This window comes from Rattus norvegicus, chromosome 14, assembly GCF_036323735.1.
Source record: "Rattus norvegicus strain BN/NHsdMcwi chromosome 14, GRCr8, whole genome shotgun sequence".
Lineage (NCBI taxonomy): Eukaryota > Metazoa > Chordata > Mammalia > Rodentia > Muridae > Rattus > Rattus norvegicus.
The window spans coordinates 66,922,188-66,944,376 of record NC_086032.1 but is presented as its reverse complement, the minus strand read 5'-3'; the positions used below and the strand labels follow the sequence as shown (position 1 = coordinate 66,944,376).

Sequence of the window (22,189 nt, the reverse complement as noted above, 5' to 3'; positions counted from 1 at the left end):
ATGTTGAGTCAAGTTATTTAACAATCTTTTAAATATTTTACATGAAGCATTGCAAGATTTAGATTTGTTTAACTTGCGTGTAGTTAATTTTGCATTAAATGATTTTTAAAAATTGTGTGAGTGTTGTAGCTTATGCCTACAATCTTAGCACTTGGTAGTCCCATGAATTTGAGTTCAGCTCGAACTATAGTAAGTTAAACTACAGATTTAGCTAGAATAAAACTCTCTGAAAATAAATAAATAAGTAAAAAAACAAATAAAAATATTCAAAAAAATCCAGGATAAAGCTTATTAAATGTACTTAATAATATCTCAGTTGCTTATTTATCACCATTATATTTATTTTATTCTAATTATGACATTTAAAATATATTTTAGGAATAAAATATGCAATGTTAAATTTCTTAGAGTATGTAGAATAATTTATATTTATACTTCACAATATTGAGAAAATAACTAGAAGACAAATGATGCAGCAGTTAATGTCATTTGTCATAAAGTGAATGAATAGCATACAATTTCACTTGCTATTAACTTTTTTAAAATTCACGTTTATTTTTGTCTCTTTCTGTATTTTTCTGAGTGTATACTACATGAGCATAGGCCACCATGGAGTGTAGCCAAGACCTTACGTAGTTAAGGTGGTTGTGAACTGCCTGAAGTGGGTATCAGGAACCAAGCTCTGGTCCCCTGCAAGAGAAACTACACTTGCCTGACAAGCAATCCCCAAAGCCACTTTCTCTCAATCTTAAATAAGTTGATAATTTGAATGAGAAATTATTTTCACTATGGTGTTATTCTCCTGTGCTGAAGAAAATATTATAAAGTTACTAAGATTAAGGTTACTTTACTTTAGTTCATAATATTAACGAACCACTCCTCAGCAGCTAGAGACTTGGTAGGCTTTTGAGTACATTTATTATTTTATATCTATACACAAGTAGCCTATATCATGTTTTGGCTCTGAATTTTATATTATCCTTTTATGTTCTTTGGGTGATCCAATAAAGAATCAGCACTAATGTCTATGATATGTATATGTATATATATATATATATATATATATATATATATATATATATATATAACACAACACTTAAAAAAAACCACTTTGTATAACAGTTAACACAACAATAACAGTAATTTCAAAAGAATCTGGGGCATAATTCTGTAAGCAGGAAGGTTTCTTTATAAGTGAAAAGCATTATATTAAAATGGTAAGACAATCAGAAGAATCCTTAGATAAGTAAGCACAGAGATGGGTGTGATAACACAGAACAGGAATTTAGCAGATTCGCTTTAAAAAGCCCCAAAAGTCTCTGAGAAGAACCATAAAAAAGGAAAGATGTGCATGAACTAGTATCTTTCTATGTATGGTGTACGTGGTGTGCATAGGAGATAACCACTCTGCATAGCCCTTTTGTTGAAGGGACAGGCTAACTGCCTTCAGCGAGCTTACAGTGCAGGTAAGTGAAGCTTATGCAGAGTAACAGGAAATCCCATGAGAGTCAGATGTCCATCCTCAGAATACTGGAGCGGAGCACCTCATTCTGCCAGGGAGAATCACGTCCCTTTCAGGTGTGAAATTTTGCTTTTCTGTAGAGAAAATTGGGATTCTTTTATACAAAGACAAAATCATGTGAAAAAAAAACCCAACCAAACAAAAACAAAAACAAAAAAAAACACCAGGAAAGTGAAACGAAAAGATTTCAGTTGCCAAAAAATCCAACAGAGGATAAATCTTAAAGAATAGCTGAATCATGATAGTATCAGACTGGAGAATTGTTTGGGTACATGAGTAACAGAATAGATTTGCTTGTTATAAAAATCATCTTAACTGCTCAACGGATAAAGAAAGGAGCTGAAGGCACTTTTGTTACTGACCCTAAAGGATGATAAAGACACGCCTGGATGCAGGTACCAATGGGAATTATCCCAATGGGTCATTCTAGCACTAAAGTGACTGATTCCCTTAACTGGGTAATGTCACAAAAACAAAACTAAAGACAACAATGACAACAACAAATGAAACAGAACTCAAAAATGTAAAATATGTAATAGAAACTGACATAAAAATTGAGAATATCTGAGACCCGATAGAGCAAAGCTGCTGCTTTAAAAAACAATTACATCATGGGTTTGTAGTTCATCAACCACAGAGGTAAATGTTTAGAACCTAGACAGTCAAAATGCTAATAGTGATCACAGTATAACTGAACTTCCTAAAAGCCAAATAGTACTTGAAGCAAGATCTCACTGCATGGGTAGAGGATAGCAGAAGGCACAGCCTGCTCTTTAAGTAACACTGGAGTAACTCGTGAGGGAAATCATTTAAACTGTTATTTACAAATGTAAATATTAGTCAATCTGAGTTATAATCCATGTCTTGACTTATGACAATTATCCCCAAGACTCCAGTTATTTCAAAACAAAACAGACTTTTTCCTTTTTTGTATTGATAATATTGTAGACAGGTTGATAAATGGATGGATGGTAGGAAGGCGGTGAGATAACTGTTTGATGGATAAATAGATGATAGAGAGAGAGAGGGAGAGAGAGAGAGAGATGATAGATAGATGTTAGATGATTGATAGAGATATAAATGAAAACTTGATATTATGAATCTCAATTTGTCCGTCTGAATACAACCTTATTTTGCTAACATTGTGACAGAGTCCATCTTCCTCACATTTCTATGCTACTTGACTGCACATTGAATGTAATTTTGCATTGGGGTATGTCTCTACGCGAATACAAACAAGCAACATTTAACATCCATTCGGGGGATATACTCATATAGCCACAGGTGTCCATGTTCACATTCACGCATATTGTTGTCTGGTTTAGGTCAGTAGACCAAATATAAGGATAATTTCACTACTATGAAACAATTGAGTTTATGTTGCAGAGGTATATTAAAATGCTATCAGAAAAAAATGAGATTAAGAAAATAGATAATTCTCAGGAACAACCCATCTCAAGACAGAAATGGCTGATAATCAATTAGTATGACCACAGTTCTAAGGTAAAAGAGTTAGTTGTATGCAAAATACAAACTCCAGGAGGCCTATATTAACAGCAGAGACAACATTTATTAAACTGGTAAAATTCCAGCAACAAAGCTTATGAGAAGAAATAATATTCTCGTCTTAATATGCTTGGTTAATTTTAGGAGGTATACATAGAGAAAGTCAATAATGTAAACCCAGGGCTAAAATTTAAATATTCTAGAAATATTATGCACTGACTGTAAAATTACCTTGTAATGGACAAGAAACTCCCCAGTGTAAAGAGAACCTACGCTCTGCCCTCAGATGCTAGTGTTTACTGTGTGGAGACCTCCTTGTCTGCACCGAGCAATTTAACTTCCTGAAGACAGAGAGTCATTGCGCCTTCCCTCCCTTCCCCATTAAGTCCACGGTCCATTCTCTGGCAGCTGTTTTTGACATTTACGTTAAAAGCAGATGGAGAAAATGTGAAGACCTGTCAGTTTTATCGGCTTGTATAATCAGCGTCTGGGCTGTATATTACAGGCACAGTCAATCCAAATTGATATCTTACTGAGTATCATCAAAACTTTTTGTAGTTTCCAAAATGAAGCAAAAGCTAAACATTACTCAGTGTGACTATAGATAGTGCGACGAGCTGGCTTTTGGATCTTGATGTGAATTGTATACTTGTTTTTATTATCGTCACAGAATTATTTGAATAGCTGTTTTGCTCATTGATTTTGAAACATTATTTACCCCATATATTAATTTCACATGAGGGATTCTACCAGGTGACATATTTGTTGTCTAAACAATGCATGTCGATGACCAGGATACCTGCAGATATTTATGTATATGTCATATTTTTATTCTTCTACGTCTGTACAAGGAAACACAATATAGTTTCTTTGTTTATACCATAGTTCTTACCAAGGCACTGAGGTAAGCTCTCTCTCACTACTTTTCAAACCTTGAAGCTAAACCGCAAAAGGAAGCTGGCTTCTGTAAGGCCCCTAACCTAACAGTGGTGCATTCAGATTTAATCCAGTCTGTGTAAGTGCACGATTCATGCTTTTAGTCAACAAAAGTCGAATATTTTAAGAGCCTTGTACTTATGTACATCGAACCATATAAGGGCCTGTTACAGAGGGCTTCTTAATATTTCCATGTGAATGTTAGTTTGTGTGTGTTTTTTTTAGATAAATTGACTTAGAGAAAACATTGAAATGGATCAGAAGTAAATGTTGAAGTAGAGTAATATGTTCAGTATCTCATAATTGTGTGTGTAGCTAGTTTAGCAATCTCTCAAACAGTCAATCCTAGTGTGTTTTGTAAAGTTTATGTGTAACATCTATCCCATCATAATCAGTGTAGTGTTTTATGTCACATAGCAACAGATCATCACGTGACACAGGGTACTTCTCTGTGCTTTGCAGTGCAGTCTTCTTGTTCTTTTTAGATCTCTAATAGCCTGAAGTTCCTATGAGCAGTTGGTGTTAAGGAGCACAGATGGGCTGAGATTTATAGCATAAAACAGCAAGAGTGAAAAATGCAGGGCTAGGTCAAGTGAGGAGAGAAAGGTATTTATTGGTTAAATCCCCTTGTGAGGATTTGGGGCTCCTCTCTGTTCAATACAATTAAATCTCTTATCACATCTCACTGAGCAAACAACTAAACTATCCTTCTGATTTTAAGGAAGTGATAATAGCAATATCGTCAATTACATATATTAAGAGGAATAATACAGTATAATGTATAAATCTATAAAATAAAAAATGATATGGATATTTGTATATAACTATAAAATTTTATGGATTTGGTCACAAAAATCCTCTGGATGAAATTGGTCCAGTCATAGTTTACATGAAAGGACACATCCTTGCATTATTAGGGCATAGTATTTTCCCCTATTCACTTCGTTAAATCTGTTTTTATTTCCTGAAAAGAAGATGTAGCATATTTTCTCAAGGATTGACATTTGGAAGACTCTTAATTATGGTGTGCTTCATCCTAATCATGCAAATACGTCTTATCCATTACACTATCTGTTTCCATAATCTTGAAATGGTTTTAATTAGATTCTTCATGGAACAATGGGCTCAAATGTGCACTCTTTGAAACTCAGCAGATTCTACTCTAATATAATAAGCAGAGAGCAGAAGCTAACGGAACTAAGAGATGTAAATATAGTTGCCATTTTTTTAAACCTGGAAATGCTGGTGTTTTTCTTTCTTATATTTATGGTTTGACCAAAGGCTTTCTCCACTTTCTTATTAGGGGCACACTATTATATAAACATTGCTTGGTTTGTGAATGTATTCTACATTTTATATAAAGTAAAAAAGAACGCACTTGACTTTACAAAGTCTAACGACTCTGAGAGTTTGATATGTAAGGGCATAATAGTTCGTGGTTTGTCCATTATATAAGAATGAAACAAAAATGAAATGTTTTCTAGTGGAGTCTGTGCCTCCGTGACAGTGACAGTGTGTCATCTCGTTTAAGAATTACTCTTCTTGATCGAGGAATGCAATCATGTTTATCCTTTTTTTTTATTTAATACTTAATAATAATTCTTTGGTTTCCGGGCAAACATCCCCCTCCCCCCTCCCCTTCCTTATGGTTGTTCCCCTCCCAACCCTCCCCCCATTGCCGCCCTCCCCCCAACAGTCTAGTTCACTGGAGGTTCAGTCTTAGCAGGACCCAGGGCTTCCCCTTCCATTGGTGCTCTTACTAGGATATTCATTGCTACCTATGAGGTCAGAGTCCAGGGTCAGTCCATGTATAGTCTTTAGGTAGTGGCTTAGTCCCTGGAAGCTCTGGTTGCTTGGCATTGTTGTACATATGGGGTCTCGAGCCCCTTCAAGCTCTTCCAGTTCTTTCTCTGATTCCTTCAACGGGGGTCCTATTGTCAGTTCAGTGGTTTGCTGCTGGCATTCGCCTCTGTATTTGCTGTATTCTGGCTGTGTCTCTCAGGAGCGATCTGTCGGTCTGCACTTCTTTGCTTCATCCATCTTGTCTAATTGGGTGGCTGTATATGTATGGGCCACATGTGGGGCAGGCTCTGAAGGTCTCCTTCAGTCTCTGTTTTAATCTTTGCCTCTCTATTCCCTGCCAAGGGTATTCTTGTTCCCCTTTTAGAGAAGGAGTTTATCCTTAATGGACTGCTGAGACAGTGTGATAAAAAAAAATTAGCTTCTGAGAGTAAAGAGCAGAACACGCTTTCTCAAATACCCTTTTAGCCATGTAGGAAGCAAGCAGAAAGGAAAATCCAGCCAGACCACTGTCTCTGGCATTCACTGCTCAGTGTTCTCTTACATGCGTTTCAAGTGAAACTGTAATCAATAGGAAATTTACATCTTGGTACATCAGTATAATTGCGTTTCCTTATAAAATCTATTATAATTTCATCATGTATTCTCTTTGTTTTATACTTTTATAACATTGGATATTCGGCTTGTAAAACTTATGTTATCATTTATTCTGTTTGTGATTGATTAAATATAAATATTTTGTTGAGATTTAATACAGATTGAGATAGTTTTTCATAACTACACATACCTATGGTCTAGAGAGATGGCTCAGCAGTTAAGATTGCATGCAGTACAGTCATGGATACTTGATATCAAAATATAGAAGCCATGTGGCAAGTGGGGTGTTGCCCATAACTCCAACTCAAATGAATCCAGAACTGTCTTCCACCCCATGTGCACAAGGATCTACATCTGCACACAGCCATGTGCATATATTTATGCAGACAAATACATACTTTTCAATGAAATCATCTTTGAGATCAAATGTAAAAAGCATGCTAAATTGCCACTGGAGCAATTAGAAATTATTAGAAGTATTCTAGGTACTTAGACTTTAAAAATCATAAATGAGCATTAAACTTCCCATGGGATAATTTAAATACTACTAAAGAATAGAAGAGGTTGGGATAAATGTACAAGTTCAGGATACTTTCCCTCACCATACAACTTGAAAGCAGCATGATTTCTATCTACCTATGAAAATGAATCACTGAGTGCTGTTATTGATCCATTTTCATTTGTTTCAATAATTTCACAAGGTATTATGAAAAGTTGTATAAACAAATTTTTTCATTATTGTCATGTTATTATGATTAACGGATTTGTAAAGGTTTTTTGCAATTGACTATCTATTTGAAATTTCTTGTAATTTAACTCTAAGAATAGATCAAAGCAGAAACAAAAATGACCTTTAAACAACCATTAAAAAATGCACTGGTCATTATTACAGTAAAATAACTTAGTCTTTGCTGTATTTAGATCCTTTGAGAAGTATTTTTTTTTTTGGTTCTTTTTTTCGGAGCTGGGGACCGAACCCAGGGCCTTGCGCTTCCTAGGCAAGCGCTCTACCACTGAGCTAAATCCCCAACCCCGAGAAGTATTTTTTTTAATACCTAGACAAATAATTCAAATACTAAATGTGTGTGTGTGTATGTGTGTTAGCAGAAAGTTGACATCATATACTGTCCTGAGTTAACTCCCACTTATTTGTTTAATATTTACCCTAATTTTATTTGTGTGTATGTGAAGGAGGTATGTATGGGTATTAATGCATGCATGCACAGAGTCCAGATGAAGACATTAGATGCCCTGGGGCTAGAGTGAGAAACAGTTGTGAGTCACCTCACATGTGTGCACGCAACTCAACACAGGTCTTCTGACAGATAAGTATGAAATGTTCATCACTGAGACATCTCCCTAGTCCCTGGCCAGCTTCTTCTCTTTTGAGACATAACTTTTTTTTTATTTATTTTTTTATTAACTTGAGTATTTCTTATATACATTTCGAGTGTTATTCCCTTTCCCGGTTTCCGGGCAAACATCCCCCTCCCCCCTCCCCTTTCTTATCGATGTTCCCCTCCCCATCCTCCCCCCATTGCCACCCTCCCCCCAACAATCTAGTTCACTGGGGGTTCAGTCTTAGCAGGACCAGTCTCAAATTCAAGACTCAACTAAAATGGCCGGCCAACATGAACCTGGGTATATGCTCCTCTCTCCCATCTCTCCAGCACTGGGGTTGCAGACCTAAGACACCACAGGCCACTGCATACACATCTGCTAGGGACCAGAGGTCAGGTCTTCATGTGTGTAGAGTAGAAAACTTCACACTGAGCCTTCTCTCCTGGTCCTAAACTATATTTATTAATACGAATGGTTTCCTGTCTTCTGAGATAAATCTGTTCCTTAGAATACAAGAATAAAATATGTATATGCAAATATAAAAATATATATGCATGTATATGCATACTTCCATATATCTCTATACATAGTTACATATGAGAAAACATGTTTGCACATGTGTATATGCATATGAACATATGACACATATATATCTTCGGCGAGTAAATATATATGTGTATTTATTTTTAAACTGAGATAGGAAAATATGTATTCCAGGCATTTAATATAAGAATTTAACATGCAAGAACTTCCTGAAATGTGTAGGAAAGTAACACAGAGTAAAATTTCTACTTAGCTACAATTCTGCAGAGGCTAAAGAAATTAAAATAATTTAAAAATAAGGAAGTACTACCTCTGGCAGGAGCTGAAAGTAGGGTTCCAGGGAGGTGGCTTCTGGGGCTATTCCCTAAAACAGAGAACAAATACACTTTGGATTTTCCTCTGGATGCTTCAGTCTTTGACCAGCTCCTCTCAGTGACTACTCCTATCCCAACTGGGACTGGCGTCCATTCTCAAGAATCCAGAACGTAACTACAAAGTAAGGCTCTTAAGTTCTGATATGGAGAGAACAAAGATGAGAAATAATTTTGATGAACAAAAGCATTTACTAAGTGACTGGGTTAGGCCTCCTCTTTTGTGGGTTTAGTGGCTGGGTATGCATTTCTCATATTTCTCACAAAGCAGAAGCTTAGAGCAGACAGTGCCCGAGAGGTAAATTTACTTTGATTTTTATCACATTGTAAAAACATTCCACCTGTGTTTGGCTGCAATTTCTGGAAAGATTTTTCTTGTAGTAGTCCCATATCAAATTAGCAGATATGCGTTGTTTACTGAAGAGATCTCTATCATGTATCGAGTTAGAATTTAGGATTGTGCCTCATAAATAGCTCCACAGTTCATTGTGTGAGCATTGTAGGCTTTTCAACTCGTGGTGTGTGCTTTCTTTAGAGGGTAGAGGTTTATAAATTCAATATAGGGCATTAACTTCATTTTTGAACCAATAGTTATTGTGAAAATATATTTTATATCTAAATCCAATGCCTTTGTATATCCCCTTTACTTATGGTTTATTAAAATACATGCCCTATTTTCTACACATGCTTCCCCCTGTAAGGAATCCTCTGACCCACCCGTGACTGGTTAGTGGCTGGGCAGTACTTTTATAATTACTACCTCCATTTTTGTTCCAATCTTGTTTCGCATTTAAGGGCAGCACGTTTAATTTTAGCACTGATTTTTAGAGGAAAAGAAGAAAAGATCCCTCATAAAAAATACTAACTTCCCTTCCTGATATGAATCTCATGTTTGAGTATAATGTGTCTTAGAATTTTACTTTTCCTTCTAAACAATGTGTGTTTCTTTTTTCATCGCAGACGTTTGGAACAGAACTCCATAAGGGTCATCCCTCCAGGAGCATTCTCACCATACAAAAAGCTTCGACGACTGTGAGTTAACAGGGCCGTGCAATGATATGTCATTTTTTAAATTATGTAGGTCAAGACTGCAGGAATGATTAAGCACAGCCATTGAAGAGATTGGCAGCTTAATGACAGTCCGATTGCCCGCTGTATGACAGCACTTTAATCTTACTAGTGAAACCTTGTAATTTTTAATGTTCACTGTAATTTAGTTTATTGATTCCCACAAGAAATGGTCATGACATCGTTGGTATACTATCGTCTAAAGATGCCGTCCTTACTAATAACTTAAGCAAATGGACAGTAGTTGACTCACTGAGTATGATCCATCCTTAAATTTCCCGATTCTCTGATGTTTCAGTTTGAAAGTTGTATGTGTGTCTTTGTGTCGTCATAGACAACATGGAAAGTAAATGCTCTTGTCTAGCCAATCGCTATGGCATCCTATTTCATTTAACCCAGCCTTATTTCTGATTGTAGAGACCTGAGTAATAACCAGATCTCGGAACTTGCTCCAGATGCCTTCCAAGGACTGCGTTCTCTGAATTCCCTGTAAGTAGACACGGTTTTACAGAGGGGATCCAAAATTTTCTAAATAACCAAGGATGAATTTCATCATCTCAGAGACCCACTGTCTATCGTGAACACTAGCCAATTTTTAGGGTAGAAATTGTGTGTGTGTGTGTGTGTGTGTGTGTGTGTGTGTGTGTGTGTGCGTGTGTATGTGTTTTAACTCTTGTTTTTAAAGGAAGGAGAGCAGTTCCTTTGGGGGATTACTTCTAATCCAGCTGGAGTGTCAGGACAGGCATTTTGAAGTCCTCCAGACAACTCTAGATTTATGTCTCAGTCTATAGCTTCATGTATCTCAGCACAACATTGGCCCATTTAGAATGCTGAAGTCCGAGTTTGCTGAGAGTAAGTGAGGCCTGGGAGCCAGCCTTTCATCCTCTTTCATTACAGGAGGATTTCCCCTCCGATGGAGTCTCATAATAAGCATTAGCTGTGAAGGTCAAGAAGAGTTTCAGGAAGAGAACTATGCATATTAGAAACGGGCTAAAATAAGTTATTAAAGGTTACCATTATTTCTACTTATGAAAAGTTTTCAGAGTGTATCAAGTAAAATAACCTTTTGGTTTTTTTATAAAATGACTGTAGAGTCTAGCTTACTAATTTTCTTACTTGTTCCACTGATAATAAATTGTTGCCAGCTTCTCAGGTTTCAGAAGCCAGACCCTTCCTCCTTCTTTCCTGTAGAAACTTTCAATAAGTAAAGAAAAATATGTTTATACAAGTTTTTTATACCTCATCTTTTAATATCTTTCTGCAATTTTATTTGTAGATAGATAGATATGTTAATTTGACTAGTATATCTACTGAAGATGTAAAAATGGTTTAAACAATATGTTGGCACCTCTATAGAACTTCCATTAAAACAAAAACAACTTAAATTTGATATTTAATTACCAAAATATTGCATGTCTTAGAGACAATTAGGCTTGATTTGTGCAAAGATTTATTTTAAGGCCCCTTAATATGTACAATAGTATTTACTATTATTAACATTAATACTTAGTATATACTACACTCCTACATATTAATACAATAGGAAATGTATTATTGGCACAGTATCTTTTAAAATCATACACTAATTGAATGATTTCTTTTCCTTGGGAACAAAAAACTACTACATTTTGCATTTATTTATTGATGTTTGTATGTGTGCTTTTGTGCCTGAGTGGAGAGGAGAGGACAAATTGTAGATGTTCATTCTTTCCTTTCACCTGTGGCCCCCAGGGATAACTGACATCAGCACTCTGACTTACTGAGTCATCTCACTATCACATAAAATTTTGTTTCTCTTACTGTAACACTAAAATTTCTATAATGTATAAAAGTTACTTTGAGGGCAAGCGTACTAGATGGAATACTACTGCTCTCTGTAGTTTGTTTCTCCCTTTAATCTTGTGGGAGGAAATCCACACACATTCATGGTGTGTATCAGTGTGTGTGTGTGTGTGTGTGTGTGTGTGTCTGTCTGTCTGTCTGTCTGTCTGTTTCTATGTGTTTTCTTCCAGTTTCTCTTTTTAGTTCTTTTCCTTTTAAAAAGCATCCTTGCCACTCCATCCATTTACTTTAAATGTGCAGTCCCCGGTAGTTTTCCCGGGCCCCATGGAGTCCACACATCCAAAGGTATACTTGAGGGGTTTAAAGTTAAGAAAACAAAACAAAATTTAAAAAAAAAAGAAATAAAAAGAGAAGAAGACCCAATGTTTGGGAAAGAAAAGTGGGTTTGAGAGGAGTTGGGGGAGGGAGCAAATGTGATCAAAATATACTGTACAAAATTCTCAAATCAAAAATATTGCAAAAGTAAAGCATAGGAAAGAATTCTAAATGGCCTTCTTGCACTTTATATTTTATGACTTGTCTTTCCATCGTTTTTATCTATTTTTTTGTGTGTGTGTGATTTTCTTGACTTGGCTTTTGATAATTTTGTCTGATGTCTCGGCTGCTCCTATCTTCACAGTTGCTATGTCCAAGAAGTGACTTTATCTGTAACCCCAACTTTCTATAGGTAGGGGCAGGAGGATCCCTGGTGCTGGCAGAACAGCCACGCAGCTCTATGAGAGACATCCTGGTAGTGTGAGTCACCATGTCTCTAAACACTCATAGGTGGGAGTTACCAAGCATCCAACGATACTTGATGTTGGACTCTGTGCTGAGCGCGCACACACACACACACACACACACACACACACACACACACACACGCGCACACACACACACACACACGCACACACACACACACACACGCACACACACAGAGAGAGAGGGAGAGAGAGACCCCACTGGACCTTGCCCTGGAATGATAATACATTTTTGTAGAGAAATCTAGAAATCTCATTCATAGGTTATTTAATATTTGATAACTAGTAGCATTTACAGTTGATAAACCATATACCAGGAACATCTCACTGGTATGTTTCCTGTGTCATTGCTGAGTTCCTCCTATTCTATCTGCTACTAACAATATTAATTTACGGATTTTGTAACATGATCCTTTAAAAGTCAAAATGTTTTTTTTTTTGAGAAAGAGAATGGTTCTATGATACAAACATGACATTACTTCTAACCAGAGCACCTTAGTTACATCTCTGCCTTCTTTAAGCAAAAGCCCCAACTGAACACATTCATAAATGACTCACCTTTTGATTTCTTCTTAAAGTGAAACTCTCACAATTGGTGAATATATTTGTTGATTTTTAAACATCAGAGAATTTAAAAATATAAAATGCAGTTTTCAAAATTACACCTTGGATTGTTCTTTGGCTATAAAACCCACTAAACCTGGCCCTATCAGCTGTATGTTGGCAGACCACAGACATTTGTAGCATACCGCTTGAATTTAATTAAAGTGGGTACCATGCTTACAGTCTAGCAAAGTTGCTGGCACACGCAGTGGCACAGTGGCTATTGTTAGATGGTTTAATTTAATTAAATAGGGTGAGCTGATGTCATCCTAATCTGCCTACTTGTGTCCCCTACTGCTTTCTTTTATTCTTGACCTTGAAGCATACATTTACCCTTTTTCCTTTCTTAATCTCCTCTTCAAACTCTAACAGTATAGCATTTTTTCTTTTGTTCTTTGATTTTTTTTTAAAAAAAATCGTTTCTTTTCTAATTGATTTGCTTCTCTAAAGGAAACTATATCTATAGTCTATATAAGCGACCTTTCATGTGTGCTTTAAAGCTGTAACACTGGAATTTGAATAAATGGGCTGCGCCCCTATGCTATGTAGCACCGTGCTTTATTCCTTTAAGTGTTTTCTTCCTACTTTGTAATACATCCCAACTCCCTCTGACATCTTAAAAGGGGAACAGTTTTTCCTTCACTCTAGTAATCTCTCCCACTGTATGTTTGTCCTATGTAGAGTAAATTATGTATTTAAACTCAAATTTTCAGCTTTTCATTTATGTATCAATACTCTCATCTATTCTTTTTCCAAATAATGTGTTTCTACTCATAATTTTGCCGGAAATTTATTGTAGGAAATGTACAAATATATATATATACATATATATACACACATTTATATACATACATATATTCCATTCAAATAACCTCTACTTCCCACTTTCTGCTTCAGTTGTAAATTTATGTGCACATACTTCCAAAGAAAATTTATATAGTATTGTTAATAAAATGGCCTACATTTCAAATACCTAGCCTTGTATTGTAAGTGCTTCAATGTTACTAAATATCTTTCGATCTTTAATTTTTAGCCATATAAACTGTATATTTCACAAATTATCATTCTGGTATTTGGGATAGATATTTGAATATAATTTTCTTGTCTTTCAAATTATGCAGGGTTACAATTTTATACATATGTATGTTATCGGGGTTATTTACTTAACCAGATATTGAAAGAGTGTCTTGAGCCATATGCTTGAAACTTGAATGAATACACCTATGATTTTTTTATATATATATAGTCAAATGTCCCCTAAGAATATCTTTTAATTTCTACACATTTTTCTTATACTCTAATTTAGATGCTATCATAAACATTGTTGGGAACCCATCGTTAACACTTAAAGGTCTTTCCCTTATTTTCATTCAGATCCGTTTTGTTCTTTCCACCACTGTTTCACCCCAGCTTCAAAATACGTTCCTTCATTATTCTCAGCTAATTTATCATCATTTCACGCGTCAGTCCAATACCAGAACACCTAACACCTGTGCTAGGCAGCAGATGCGCTGACTTGACTAAGTCAAGGTCCTTTCCCATAATATCCTCACTTGATGTGCACTCAGAAGTCAGTGTCCTGCTGGTGCATTCCACTTCACACTTGACGGAGGAGAAGTACACACTGGAAAAGTTTTCAAGTCATATTTATAATGATTATTTTTCCAGATCTTATATTTCTCATACATAAAATTATATCATTTCCTTTTTAAGTTCCTGGCCTTATTTGGTTTCCTATTTATCGATCAGTGTTAGGAGCCTGAAATCACTCATTTTATGAGCAATAGGTTCTATGCTAACTGATCTTTACTGCATATACCGTACTCTGACTGCCTGCATATGTGTGTGGGGGGTTGTATGCAGAAAATATTTCAAATTGACAAGTACTATTTTCACAAAAGGTTGAATAAATTGTGAATTATATAGTTCTATTAATCTATTTTCTATGTATCCAAAATTATGTAAGTAAACCTATATATTATCTATACTCAGGCATTTTTTAGCTTATTCATTTTCGCTTCGATGATATATTAAGTGCTTAATAAATTCCTTAAGCATATGTGTGTCATGTATGTGAGTATGTATGTATGTATGTATTTATAGTAAATAAATAAATATGTGTATATATATTACATGAACTAATTAGGCTTGTTTAATTCTCATTTTTATATAATTATTTTAGTGTCCTGTATGGAAATAAAATCACAGAACTCCCAAAAAGTTTATTTGAAGGACTGTTTTCCTTACAGCTACTGTAAGTATTTGATTACTGTGGATCTATGGAACCTAATATTAATGTCTTTTTTAAATCTCTTAATTGTCTTGAGTCTTCGATCCAAAATGAAACAGTGTAATGACATAAAAATGACAAATGTAGCACTGGTAACCTTGACAATAGCTATTTCTATGAAGGCACAACTATTGAGAGGTATCTAAGACATTTCTCTCCCTAATAAAATAATGACTGTGTTTTGGCTGCCCCATTGTGGAGAGGTTCTGTAGCTATATGCACGCCATAAAGGCTCTCTGTTCTGATGTTAGTAGTAGCTGAGGTAGAGCTAGAGAGACGGGATGAATTCATCAGTCCGTTACCACAGAAGATTGAAGAGCACACACTCCAGGGCTAGTTCTTCAAACACAGGCACAGGCACAGTGAAGCATGGGGTGGGGGCAGTCTCCTGATTGCTCTTTATTGAGTTGTCTGTGACCCCCTCCATTCTAGAAAAACCATTCCACTTAGTCTATACATGCTTCCACACTGTAGATAGAGCCTGGTGCGATCTTCAAATATTGCTAAGTAGTTACCACATCCTTATTTTCCAACAATACTCTCAATGCCCAGGATCCTCAACTATTGTCCCCACCGTTGCTCTCTTTCCCATCAACACTCAAAACGCACTTATCTACAGGGACAGTGACAAATGTGTGAGGAAAGCATAAAGATCTGAAGAGAACCTTCTTGATAAAGCCACTGTTTTTAATAGCCCATCTCCCAACTCTCAAGAACTACCCATTTTTCAGTCTTCCAGAATTTAAAAAAAAAAAAAAGAAAGAAAGAAAAAAGCTACCCTAATTTTTTTGCCCATAGCCAGGAACATTATGAAGTGAAAATTTTTAGCTTTGTTAAAACAGACGGGAGTTAATGAATACTAAAAACCTAAGGAACTGACTGCTGTTGTGTCTGTACTCTTCAATCCTGTTGTTCTAAAATGAGTACACAGAAACAACTGTCTTCAACGTCTTCATCCATTTCCTCATCTTTATTTTTTTTATTTCCCAACTCCTTTATTCCATCAATTTATGAATTAAAGAACATTATCAGCATTGCTTGTATTGTTGCAAAGATGGGGAAGTGTACGTCTTGAACCTTTCTCCCAATTCAAACCTCCCACCCCAGATCCAAAACATTGCTCCAGGGCCTTTAGGCAACTTTTTGGTGCACTGTAAAGAAGCCCCAGACTTCAGCTCCTCATGAGAGAGCACAGAGCACAGAAAACAGGATCATAACACCACAGCCTGACATATTCATAAAGAATGTAAATATCAAGCAAGTGAAATTCAAAACTGTGTTTGCTGTAAATATTTTTGTTGTCATTGTCAATTGAGAACACATACTCATTACATTACATGAGAATTACCCAAACCGCATGGCAGATAATTTCAAGCTATTAGATGTTTTAATGCCCCAAATAAAATAACAACGTAGAGACAAAGAATATTAAAAAGGTACTGCAAAAATGGCGAAGCTGGGTTTAGAGGTATGTGCTCTCAGCTTGAACCAGGTAATGGAATCTGTAGCAGCACACACTGTGCTTAGGAAGTCACAGAGGCAGGAGAGTCTGCTTAGGTAGAAATTGTATTCTGGAAAAGATGTATTGCACCAGTGGTAAGACACAGACATCTGTAACTATATTTAACCTCCATGAATAATACCTGACAGTATATGATCTTTAAAGCACACTGCCACAATGCATTGATGCAGTGAGATGGTATGATAACGTCTTAGATGGGTATTTGTACTGCAACTGGAACCTTGAATGTAGTACTGTAACTTTCCTATCCGGGAGGGTTGTGAGGTAGTCATGTGTCAGCAGATACATTTGAGCATATAGTATGTCCTAGACGTGTATAAAATAGTAGGGAACAAAATACACAAAAACCCATGACATCCTGGGTACAAATGGCAGCCTTTGATAACATTAATAACAAAATATTTAAACTATATATATGCATACACACACATATATATATACACATATATAATACATATATATATATACATATATATATATATTAAAAAATAGACTACATATAGTCACTTGAAAGAACTGGGGATTAGAAGGCCGAATGACCCTGAAAATATATAAAGCAGTATAGGGTGGGAAAGGAGCGTGTTTATGGTTAGTAGAATTCTGAGAAGCAATGTGACTAGCAAGCCACACACCTTGGAGAAAATTCTAAAGAGAGGATAAGATAATCTAGACCTAATAAAAATAGCAAGTTGTAAACTGGGACAGCCACAGGGTGAGAGTGCAGAATTCCAAGATTAAGCTACAGGCCCCTTTGGGCGTTTGGAAGGATGTTGGCTATCTAGTCTTTTACTCTGACCAGAGCTATTACATGGTCTTGGGAGGTAGATCGTGATCCCATATGTATTATAATAACCACCCTGGCAGCTGTTTTAGAAAGACACTCAACTTCTCCAAAGTGGCTGGAGATACTAATCATGTTAATTGTTATTAGTCTGATTTTGACAACAGAAGCTGAGTGTCTTCTCTCTTTGTCTATGGCTTTATGTTTTTGTCATTATTTGTAGCCTTCTGATCTGATTTATTGAATCCATTTATGGTAGAACTAGATTTCTGTCCATTTGACCATCTGACTTGCTTTTTCATGTAGCCCCTCAAGCTCCAACCTGTAGTGCCTACATGATTATTAGATTTATAAAGTTGATATTGGGATTAAATGCATTTCTCAGGTTTCCTCCAGAAGGGCTATACTACAGGCGACTTAATGAGATGCCACACTTTAATTTTATGACTATTTGATCAAACAGATTATTGAATGCCAACAAGATAAACTGCCTTCGGGTAGATGCTTTTCAGGACCTGCACAACTTGAACCTTCTCTCCTTATACGACAATAAGCTTCAGACTGTTGCCAAGGGCACCTTCTCAGCTCTCAGAGCCATCCAAACTATGTATGTATGCAAAATTTGGACAGAGTACAATGCCGGTTACTCTCACTGTGAATGTGCGAGCCGAGTCCCATGCAAGTAGTGTATAAAACTCTTCTGCTGTGTTTCTGAAAGGCATTTGGCCCAGAATCCTTTCATTTGTGACTGCCATCTCAAGTGGCTAGCGGATTATCTCCACACCAACCCAATTGAGACCAGCGGTGCCCGTTGCACCAGTCCCCGCCGCCTGGCTAACAAAAGAATTGGACAGATCAAAAGCAAGAAATTCCGTTGTTCAGGTAATTTCTCACTTCATGAGACATTTCCCTTAGGACTGAAAGCTACAGTTACATGAAAATTAGCAACAGCCACTGCCTTTGTCTGATTACCAAGCATTATTGTACAGTCTTATTTTTTTTCCTTCTGTCTGGGAAGGGGGAAAGCAGAAGAAATAGACACACAACGCAAATAGTGTGTGTACTAAAATTAATATCAGTCAAATGAAAGGGAACCTTGGATCCTTGTACTGTGTTCCTAGGATTAGACAACATAAGACCCTTCAAGTGGTGTTACTCCTTCTGTGTGCTATGCTGTTCTCTATTGACCAACAGCAAATAGTTGGACTTGCTTTTACTTATGCACAAACTGAAATAAGATTGATTACATGTATTTTTTTGAACCTGAGAAGTACAGAGTAAGAGGCCAAAGATGCCTCATTGCTTTCTGAAACCTTGCACGAGGACACATTTCTGAGACTATCTGTTTCCGTTTGGTGAATAATGCATTTATCCAACAGAAGCATCGTATGGCTGTTAACGGGGAAGCTTACTCCACCCTTCATATTGGTCTAGTGTCATATGTGTTCTGACGGGAGGAAACATTAATTATCATTTGGGGAGTGTGCTACCTAACTCTTCTGGGCACATTTCTCACTGTGCAGTGGATACATGCTAAACATGTAATATAAAAACTCTCTATGTTATTGTCCATGTTTATAATGAGCTTATCACTCACTTTATGTTGGTTATTTCGATGGATATACATTGTCACTCGGTTACCCATAGTAACTTTAATCCATTCTTAATCTAAGATAACTTATATCTCTGCTGGCTGACATTCAGGTACATCTTCTATTTTTCTCTCTCTCTTTTTTTATTTAGCTAAAGAGCAGTATTTCATTCCAGGTAGGTTTTTGCTCGGTGGTAGGACTAACTGCAGACACCTTTTCCTCGACTTACATAGCTTCTAAACATTGATGTGCATGTTTGGGGGAGTACAGTGAACACCTCATAGATAGTGCCTCACGCATAGATCACTTATCGCTGTATCCTGAAAGCCCACCTCTGCATGCAGCTTCTGATGCCGAACCTCTCTGTTTTAAAACATAAAACCCAGAAACACCTTCTCTCTTCTCCCTCTCTCCTTTGCATATAATCTGAAATTTCTCACGGTAACGAAAATATTTGAACTATGGCTTTCTATTTAAATCATATTTTTTCTCTCTACATTGAGTATCTAATCCTTCAGTCTGTTTTTAAAATATAGCTTACCAAGCTAATTTTAAAGACAGCAGCCCCTCTATTGTCAAAGAGCTAGTTCTATATAAAATCAGGTATAAGCTTGCAAAGCTGCATTTTTAACAACAACAAAAATTTTACACCTGACTTAAAAAGAATACTTTTTTGCTTATTTTTAATTTATTTTTTTAACAAAAGGCAGCTGCTTCATACTGATTTAGCTGCACTTGTGGGGTTTCTTGTTAATTTATTCCTAATTGTACGTTTTCGCCTGTCTGGAGTCTGCTTATTATGTTGCAGACAGGATATTCACATGTATCTTGAAGTCATTAGCGGTTAATGGGCACAAATGCCTTGAGTAATCTAAGCAGAAGGAGTCCGTGTTTCTAAAGATGCAATTGTAATGTTTCCCCCTTTGCTTCCATCCAATACCTTCAAACTGATGAGTCTGGAACCAGCTCTTTAAAATGTGTCCCTTACTTTGTTCTTGTGTAAATGCCTCTTGACTTGTTTGCTTTAATTCACTGTATAAATCAGGACCAATCCACACCATATCTATGTATGGTATGGATTCATCCTGATTTATACATATATACATATGGTATTGATTGGTCTCAATTTAAAGATGTATTTATTATTTATCTTATCATTTAATTAATTATATATAATAGTATATTGCTTATTTTGAATTTTAATGCTCAAATAATAGTCTACGTGTTTGTACGGTATAAGCAATAATGTGTTGAAAAGAGCAATTAATTGGTCTTCATGATCATTTATAGCTTTTGTTATTTTTAGCCAATTATGTGCAGTTACCTACTAAATATGGATTAGCTGAAAAAGAAACCCTCTGAAAACCAGCCTGTGCATAGACTAGCATACAAATATGATTTAAACTCCTAAATTGTGGCAATTCATCTAATCACTGCCAAATTATTCAATTCAGTTTCTTAATAATTTAAATGCAATGATCCCAGTAAAACTCAACACAATACAAATGCCGTGCTCGTTGTTAAGTTTTCTGCTCTTGCTGGAAGAAAGAAGTCCAGATAGGCTTAAAAAATACTTCTCTACCAAAGATAATATCTTACATTTTAGTCGTTGATAGTTAAATTCCCATTTCAAGTTTACTTGTAGACTCCATGGCACATTGACTGCTTGTTGCTCACCTTGCTCTTTTTTCCACATCGAATGCTAATTACAATTTGTGTCCAGGTAACCCACGGTGTTAAAATAAGCTCTGCTGTCTGCTGTGATAGTAATTACACCTTTTTACATGCATTCAGTGAACCTAGTATTGATACTGTTATCAGAATAATGTTAGCTTTCTTGTGGCTAACTCTCTGAAGACTGAAAGGAAACACATTCTTCAATTAGTAGGGTGACTCTCAGTGTTGTATTGCAATGTGACCCTTTTATACTTGTCATTCAGTTTGTGTTGAAATTCTAATTATGCTCCCACCAAGTGATATGCTTTAAAACTTGCGGGTCATTTAGAAGTTTATGACCTACCTCCTCACTATTATCCATCTACTGTCCTTGTAACTTTCCATTATTGGCTTTTCGTTCATTTTATATGTGTGCTCATCTATTGCTATTCTGTATGGCACAATAGAATACCTGTCTCACACACAGTTCATCCATTAAAGGAAGCCATAAACATTCTATTTGTATTGCACATCTTTTAGGCCGTTGCATTGCCTATAAGCCATTATACTTCAAAAGTGCCATAATACTGAAAAGCATGACAAACGCATCACATAATGCTATCTCATGTCTGTCATGGTAAAGAAACAAGGAAGAGAACATTGTTTGATGGATGTGTGTGTGCGTGTGTGCGTGCATGTGTCTGTGTGTCTGTGTTTGTATATGTCTATAAACCTTAACTGGAATGATTCTGTCTTTCTTTCCTCCTTGGTGATCTTTATTTTTTGCAGGAATTCACCATTTGGCCTGTAAGTAAAAGTGTCTCATCTGAAATGTAACCTACCCTCTTTCAATCCCCGATGTACCTTCTTCTAGTTTTGATGTTTTGCACCTATTTCCCATGAAGAAACCACAGATCTCTTGAGCTTCTCTGTTGTCCTTGTAGCTCACCTTCAACTTCTTCCTGGATGTTTCCCGAAAGCTGTGGTTGCCCACGCTGCAGTTCTGAGGAACATGGGAGGCGCCTTTTCCACATAGCCCCTTCTTTGTGTTTCCAGGCACCTTTGGTAGTTATGCTTCCGCTATGATCATACACAATCTGCGGGAAGAATGCATGTCACGTAACCGTACTATGCTTCCGGACCGTCCGTAGCTTTTCTCCTCCCTTTGTCTTTCCTCTCGGTCTTCCCTCTGGCCTAGTGGTTGGTGTAGTGATAACGTAGCGAGATTTTCTGTTGTGCTTGATCTAACCATGTGCTTGCGAGGTATGAGTAAAACATGGTTCCGTCAAGCACCATGGAACGTCACGCAGCTTTCTACAGCATGACAAGCTGCTGAGGCTCAAGGCAGGACTTACTTGTCTTTTTTTTTTTTTTTATAGACTCAAAATGAAAAAAAAATTAAAGAGGGCTTTGGGGGCGTTTCTGAAGAATATGTGAGAGGGGAAGAATAACAAAAGTCTGTAGAAAAAAATTTAAAAC

General features: G+C 36.4%; 1 protein-coding gene and 2 non-coding genes across 7 annotated transcripts in view; 2 read left to right on the top strand and 1 right to left on the bottom strand.

The window, feature by feature from the left end:
* The window catches only part of Slit2 (slit guidance ligand 2), a 338,857-nt gene that overhangs the window by 224,141 nt on the left and 92,527 nt on the right, over nucleotides 1-22,189 (top strand). For 3 of the 5 annotated variants that reach the window (NM_022632.2, XM_017599278.3, XM_063273311.1), the window contains 5 exons: nucleotides 9,577-9,648; nucleotides 10,102-10,173; nucleotides 15,052-15,123; nucleotides 17,926-18,069; nucleotides 18,181-18,344. In NM_022632.2, coding sequence (NP_072154.2) covers nucleotides 9,577-9,648; nucleotides 10,102-10,173; nucleotides 15,052-15,123; nucleotides 17,926-18,069; nucleotides 18,181-18,344 — 524 coding nt within the window. Of the gene's footprint in view, nucleotides 1-9,576; nucleotides 9,649-10,101; nucleotides 10,174-15,051; nucleotides 15,124-17,925; nucleotides 18,070-18,180; nucleotides 18,345-19,205; nucleotides 19,230-22,189 lie in introns of all 5 variants that reach the window. The other 2 variants (XM_017599277.3, XM_039092141.2) reach the window with 1 other exon arrangement.
* Mir3565 (microRNA 3565) lies at nucleotides 21,916-22,029 on the bottom strand. Its single transcript, NR_037348.1, has one exon. It is a non-coding gene; the product is annotated as a microRNA 3565 (primary transcript).
* Mir218-1 (microRNA 218-1) lies at nucleotides 21,920-22,029 on the top strand. The gene has a single exon (NR_031931.1). It is a non-coding gene; the product is annotated as a microRNA 218-1 (primary transcript).